Genomic DNA, 6095 nt, shown 5'->3' on the forward strand with positions numbered 1-6095 from the left:
GAAAAGAGGAGGATTTCTCTGAGCAGCAGCTCTGGAAACAGGAGAGGAATTCCAGTTTGGACCAAGAGGAACCAGAACCTCTGCAGATGAAAGAAGAGCAGCTAAAGCCAGAAGATCCCTGGACTAAAGAGGAAACCATGGAGCTCCCCATCAGTGAGCAGGAGGAGCAGCTGCTCCTCAAGCAGGAGGAAGGAGACGTAGAAGAGAAACCATTTCCGTGTCTGACGTGTGGAGAAAGCTTTCTAAAGAAAACCCATCTCATGGCTCATGCTAGAACTCACACAGGTCAGACGATTCATGAATGTCTGACCTGTGGGAAAAGCTTCACTCAGAAATGTAATCTGGATAAACACATAAGAACTCACACAGGTGAGAAGCCGTTCTCCTGTGCTGTTTGCGGAAAGAGTTTTACTCAGAAAGGTCATTTGACGTCTCACATGACGAGTCACTCAGATGAAAGACCGTTTTCCTGTAAGACTTGTGGTAAAATGTTCAAAAGAAGAAATTTAGTAAATGAGCACATGAGAACTCACACAGGTGAGAAACCTTTTGGATGTCTGTCCTGTGGAAAAAGCTTCACTCGGAAATTTGTTCTAGCTAAACACATCAGAACTCACGCAGGCCAGAAGCCGTTCTCCTGTACAGTTTGTGGGAAAAGTTTTACTGAAAGAAGTTTGTTGACTGACCACATGAAAAGTCACACAGGAGAGAAGCTTTTCTCCTGTACGGTATGTGGCAAAGGTTTTTGTCGAAAAGATGATTTGACTAGACACATGACCACTCACTCCGATGAAAGACCTTTTCTTTGTGAGACCTGCGGAAAAATGTTCAAAAGAAAAGATTTAGTGAAGGAACATATGAAAACTCACACAGGCGAGAAAATGTATGAATGTCTGTGCTGTGAAAAAAGCTTCTCTGATAAACGCACGCTTAATAAACACGTTAGAATTCACACAGGTGAGAGGCCCTTCTCCTGTACACTTTGTGGAAAAAGTTTTTCCCTAAAAAGTAGGTTGACTGACCACATGAGGATTCATACAGGTGAGAAACCTTTCGAATGTCTGTCCTGTGGAAAAGGTTTCACCTTTAAATCTGATCTTAATAGACACATCAGAATTCACACAGGTGAGAGGCCGTTCACCTGTACGACATGCGGCAAAAGTTTTACTCAGAAACGTGACTTGAACAGACACATGGGAATTCATGCGAGGAACGCTTTTCATCCATAAAACTCCTAAAAAGATTAATAACAGAAGAAGTCACAGCAGTGAGGCGCCACCGGCATGAACAGGAGAAACCCTTTCAATGTTTAAATGGTGAAAAAATGCCTCCACCTCTTTCCATCAGAAAATCACAGGTTAAATCCTTTTTATAGCAAGTTTGAAGGAAACCATTCATTAACAGCAATAATCTACTGTTTACATGGAAAGTAGAACAGATCAGGTCTAAAACCGTAAACAAATATTAGACTTCGATTTATTTGTCCCTTTGTTTACACACGTGTAAAACAAAAAGAAATTTCCTTTAACACAGCTCTCTGGACAATTTCTTTTAAGTGCAGCTTTGAAAAATAGTTTAAAAAAAATAAAAACAGTCATATAAATATATGACTAAATTTACATTTCTGACATATATTTTTTATATATATAAATATAATAAAATTATATATATATATAAAAATGTTTTTAAATATTTATATATATAAATATAATAAAATAAGCGGTTCTACATAACATTGATCAGTCTGATGGCGGTGGGGAAGAAGCTGCTGCAGAGCTGAAACAGACGGTTAAGGTCAATCTTCCATCCATGAGACGGAGGAGCTGCTCTCTTCCATCTGAGTAATATTAACCTGTAACTAATCCCGCTGCGCTGTTTTTGGTTTAGTTGGAGTGAAAACTGTTAATAAGGCCGTTAGATCACTTTGATCAATATTCATCTTCCATATAAACTAAACAGTTCAAACTGCTTTAACTTGATAAAAAGCCTTTGGATTAATGAAGCATTAAAGAAGTCTGACACTCAGTGTCATTTTTTAAGTGTATTTTTCCTGATCGTTTTGTTCCTGATTCTGTAGATGTTTTATTAAGCAGTTTAGATTAAAGGAAACTAGAGTCGGTTTATTACAACAGTTGGGTGTTTTTTCTGCATTGGATGTTTTCCATTAATCTGTGAATTTCTAGATTAAAGAACATAAATAAAAACCTGATGGACTGAAAGATGAACTTCTTTTTGTGGTTTCATGCTACAGATGATCTTATTCGATGTATTTTCCTAGAATCTTCAGACAACCTAAAGCTGTAATAAGATGTTTAATAGTATTAAAATCCAGAGAATAAAGGAGCGTGTCTTCAGACAGGTCTTATTTCTGGTCAATATTTGATCATTGTAATCAGTTCAGATTTAGTTGACATGTTGGTGTTTAGAAAGAAAGCTGGAGCTCATGCTGGGACCAGTAAAACCAGGATGAACCTCACTGGTTTGGCTGCGTTCCTTCTCTATCTGGAGCTTCAAGCTTCTGGAAATCAAGGCTCCCATTTATAGACACATTTTATAAGCTGGAGTGGCGGCCTAGTGGTTAGAGCATAGAGCATGGCATCCTCTGGTTGGGAGTTTGAGCCCCATTTCTACAGACTGCCGCTCTGGGTCCCTGAGCAAGACCCTTTACCCCACACTGCTCCCCCAAGGGATGGATTAAATACAGAGAGGGAATTTCTCCATTATGAGATCAATAAAGTTCAGTTAATAGAAAATAGCCTTTTATTATAAACGCTTACAACTAAAACCTGGTTTGATGAGCAGATTGGCTCCTCAGTGGTTCAGCACTGATGCATCTATTGGCCTGTAGCCTGCTGCTAAAGGAAAGCTCTGTGTCCAGATGGCCGCTCACACTGAGCCTGGTTCTGCTGGAGGTTTCTTCCTGTTCAAAGGGAGTTTTTCCTCTCCACTGTCGCTACAAGCATGCTTAGTGTGAGGGATTGCTGAAGAGTCAATGAGTCGATGCAATCAGCTGGTTTTCCTTAGATAGAAAACTTTGTATCAATCTGACTGGATGATCTGGTTGAACTGGAAAGTGACCTGAGATTCTTGCAGGTAGACCGCGTCCTTGGAGGATGCAGCCCATGATTCTGAAGCGATTATAAGAAGCAGAAGTTGTAAAGAATTAAATTTGGCTGATGTAGTAGTAGGTGTAATATTTGCCATTTTACATGTTCTTAAAAGTCAGAGATAGCATTTATTTAACCATTTATTGTCAGGATGTTAAACACATTAAGGTGACAGTGCTGATAGTGTTCTCTAAGTGCAGCTCAGAGGCATATCTTTCTTTTCTTCATCCAGTCCTTTGAACAGTCCAGATGGCAGCAAGCAGAGGCCCAGCAGAACAAGACAACGCCTTTCTGGTCCGACTACCTTCTTCACTAATTACACTAATTAAATCTAAAATGAGCGACTAATAATGTCTGAGTGTTTATTTCTGCACTGAGAGCATAGTAACAGTGAGGCGACCCTGGAGGAGGTGGCGTTCCATGCATTCCTCCTGCAGGTACGGACCCTCAGCCATCTCTCTCTGCATCTCTGCACCTCAAACATCCCTTTGGTAAATCTGCCCCTCCTGGAGCTGCCTTACTTTCCAGGACAGCATGGGGATTAAGAATTGCCTTCAGTCAGCATGCAGCTGCTGGTATCCTGGGCCAGATCTGTGCAGGCTGTGGGTTCTAGTTGTTTGGGTTCTATGTTTGTGTGTGTATCCAAGTATTAGTTCTACTGTATTTGTTTGTTCCCATATTTCTATGTTTTGTTGCATAGTTTGGTCTGAAAGGCAACACAACGTCTCAATGATATTGTTGAAAGCAACAGTGTTTATAACATTCTTTATTTCATCATTTTAAGCAACAGTTGCTCTATTATTAAAACATCAACTAAACCTGGGTGTGCAGGTGGTGCAGTGGTTGGTGCGCCCCACCCACATCAGAGGCCTTAGTCCTGGATACAGCCGCCCTGGGTACGAATCTGACCTGTGGTCCTTCCCTGCATGGCTCTCATCTCCTTTCCTGTCAGAAAAATGAGCCACTAGTGCTGAAAAAACACAAAACAACGTTTCTGCATCAGGCGACATTTCATAGATCAGCCATGTTCTTCACTGTGATTCAGATGCTTCCATTGAAGAGGCGCCGACAAACTACTTTACCCCCGCAGTTCTTCAAAGCCAATTACTGATCATCATCGTCATCTTCATCATCTTCATCATCATCACCATCATCACCATCATCATCATCATCTTCACTTTGTGTTTAATGGCTCAGATCTTTTCCAGATGCGGGGAATCCACAGTTTCTGCTGTTGAATCTGAGGAAATATAAAAAAGTGCAAAAACTAAGTTCACTATCATCTCATTTTAAGACCTTAACCTACATAAAAATATTGATTTCAAAGCCTAAGAATTGGCCGATGGTGAACCAGAAACTTTTCTGATTTTTAAATACTTTAATTGATTTTGATTCAGTAGTTTTAAAAACATTTTATTGTATTTACTGTTGTTCTTAAAGCTGCAGTATGTAAATAAAAGTTAAGCTTCACTTAATACTGGGAGAAGCAGAGGAGCCAGGATTTCTTTCATAGATCACCTGCCTTATGCTGTGATCACATAATGATCCTTTTATCTAAAAACAATGTTTTCCATAAATATAACATGCTTCAGCTTTAACTTATAAAGTGTCGGGAAGCCTTCCAGGGATTGGTGCTGTGAATTAGCTACAAATGATGTGATGCTGGCATCAGATTCTCCTGATCTGCGTTTCTCGTATAATGAAAATAGATGTATGTATGTGTTATAATAAAAAGAATTATCACTCAGCTTCAACATGGAGATGCAATAGTCACCTGTGAGGCCTCTGGTTTACAGGATGGGGACTGGGCGAACAGGATTAATGGTGTGACGGGTCCATAGTTGTTAGAGTTGGTCCAGTTTCTCCTGAAGAACCTCCAGGAATGGAACCAGACGCATGTGTCCTCTGCCTTTCCCTCAAGTCACTGACAGGTCCATCCAAACTGACTCCTAGTTAAAGTACAAGTGTCTCATTAACATGGACTTTGGTCCTATGAAAGCACTAAATCATTACTGAAGTTGCTTTTAGAGACTTGATTTTCAATAGTTAAAGAAGCATTTATATGAAAGCAAATTTAAAATGAACATCAGGCAGACACTGGTGTATAAGATAAACCCAGAAGTAAGGGTGTGTCTATAGATCAGAATAAATGTTTAATAGATGCATCATTAATTCATAATAACTTCAACAAATTAAATTATGTGATAAAAACCTTTGTTTCTGAGGGAAGGACCCAGCTTTCAATACATTGGTTGGATCTGGCTCCTGCAGGTTCATCTGTGCTGATTTTAAGGAACTGCGCCGCGCTGCCATCAGTCCAGCGGCGCATCAGAAAAACTCCCAACTCAGAAATACACTGCATAGATCTGAGCGATAATCCCAGGATCATTGTGGGACTTTCCACATCAGCCACATGATTTTTCTGTAGAACCCATCGATGCAGCCACTAATTGCATTTCCATTGGGTTTTAATTTGTCTTCTCCATCAACAGGCCGCATCTCATTGGGTCCCACTGAATGATCTGCAGACAAACCTTCGTCTTTTAGTCTCTCATTAGTTGCAGCACATTCCTTCTACTGACGATAAGAGAATACTTCTGTTTCAGGCACGTTGCTCCGTAACTGATCCCTTAAGTTCATCAGAAATAGCTGAATGCACGGTAGTGGCTGGTGTTTACTTTGTCCTCCTGATCAGGGCTGCACTTTGTAATCTTCTAAGATTCACTGAAATATTGTGTTTGGCAGCAAGGAAATATTATATTACTTTATAGCTGTGGCCGTCTGTGGAATCCTTCAGGATAAGATCATCTGCAGGTGTGTTTGCAGGATCGGAGGGGAAGGAAGGAGACACTGGATATTTACTGAATGATGAACAAACAGTACAGAGTCAGTAACATAGATGACATCAGCAACTTTCAGAATAAAACATTCCGCCATCTTGGCCAGTCTTTAAAATCTGAATATTTCTGCCACATGAGCCACGATAGG

At 40.2% G+C, this 6095-nt stretch overlaps 1 protein-coding gene across 1 annotated transcript; it reads left to right on the plus strand.

The window, feature by feature from the left end:
- Positions 1 to 6: 6 nt before the first annotated feature.
- LOC107104643 (gastrula zinc finger protein XlCGF57.1-like) lies at positions 7 to 1379 on the plus strand. Its single transcript, XM_015404685.1, has 2 exons — positions 7 to 1246; positions 1325 to 1379. Exon 1 carries the CDS (start codon positions 87 to 89, stop codon positions 1227 to 1229), a length of 1143 nt encoding a protein of 380 aa, XP_015260171.1. The 5' UTR covers positions 7 to 86; the 3' UTR covers positions 1230 to 1246; positions 1325 to 1379.
- The last annotated feature ends 4716 nt before the right edge of the window (positions 1380 to 6095 follow it).

This window comes from Cyprinodon variegatus, unplaced genomic scaffold (assembly GCF_000732505.1).
Source record: "Cyprinodon variegatus isolate N-32 unplaced genomic scaffold, C_variegatus-1.0 Scaffold1830, whole genome shotgun sequence".
Lineage (NCBI taxonomy): Eukaryota > Metazoa > Chordata > Actinopteri > Cyprinodontiformes > Cyprinodontidae > Cyprinodon > Cyprinodon variegatus.

Coding starts and splice junctions, on each gene's coding strand:
- LOC107104643 (XM_015404685.1), top strand. CDS start 87: ATGAAAGAAGAGCAGCTAAAGCCAGAAGATCCCTGGACTAAAGAGGAA.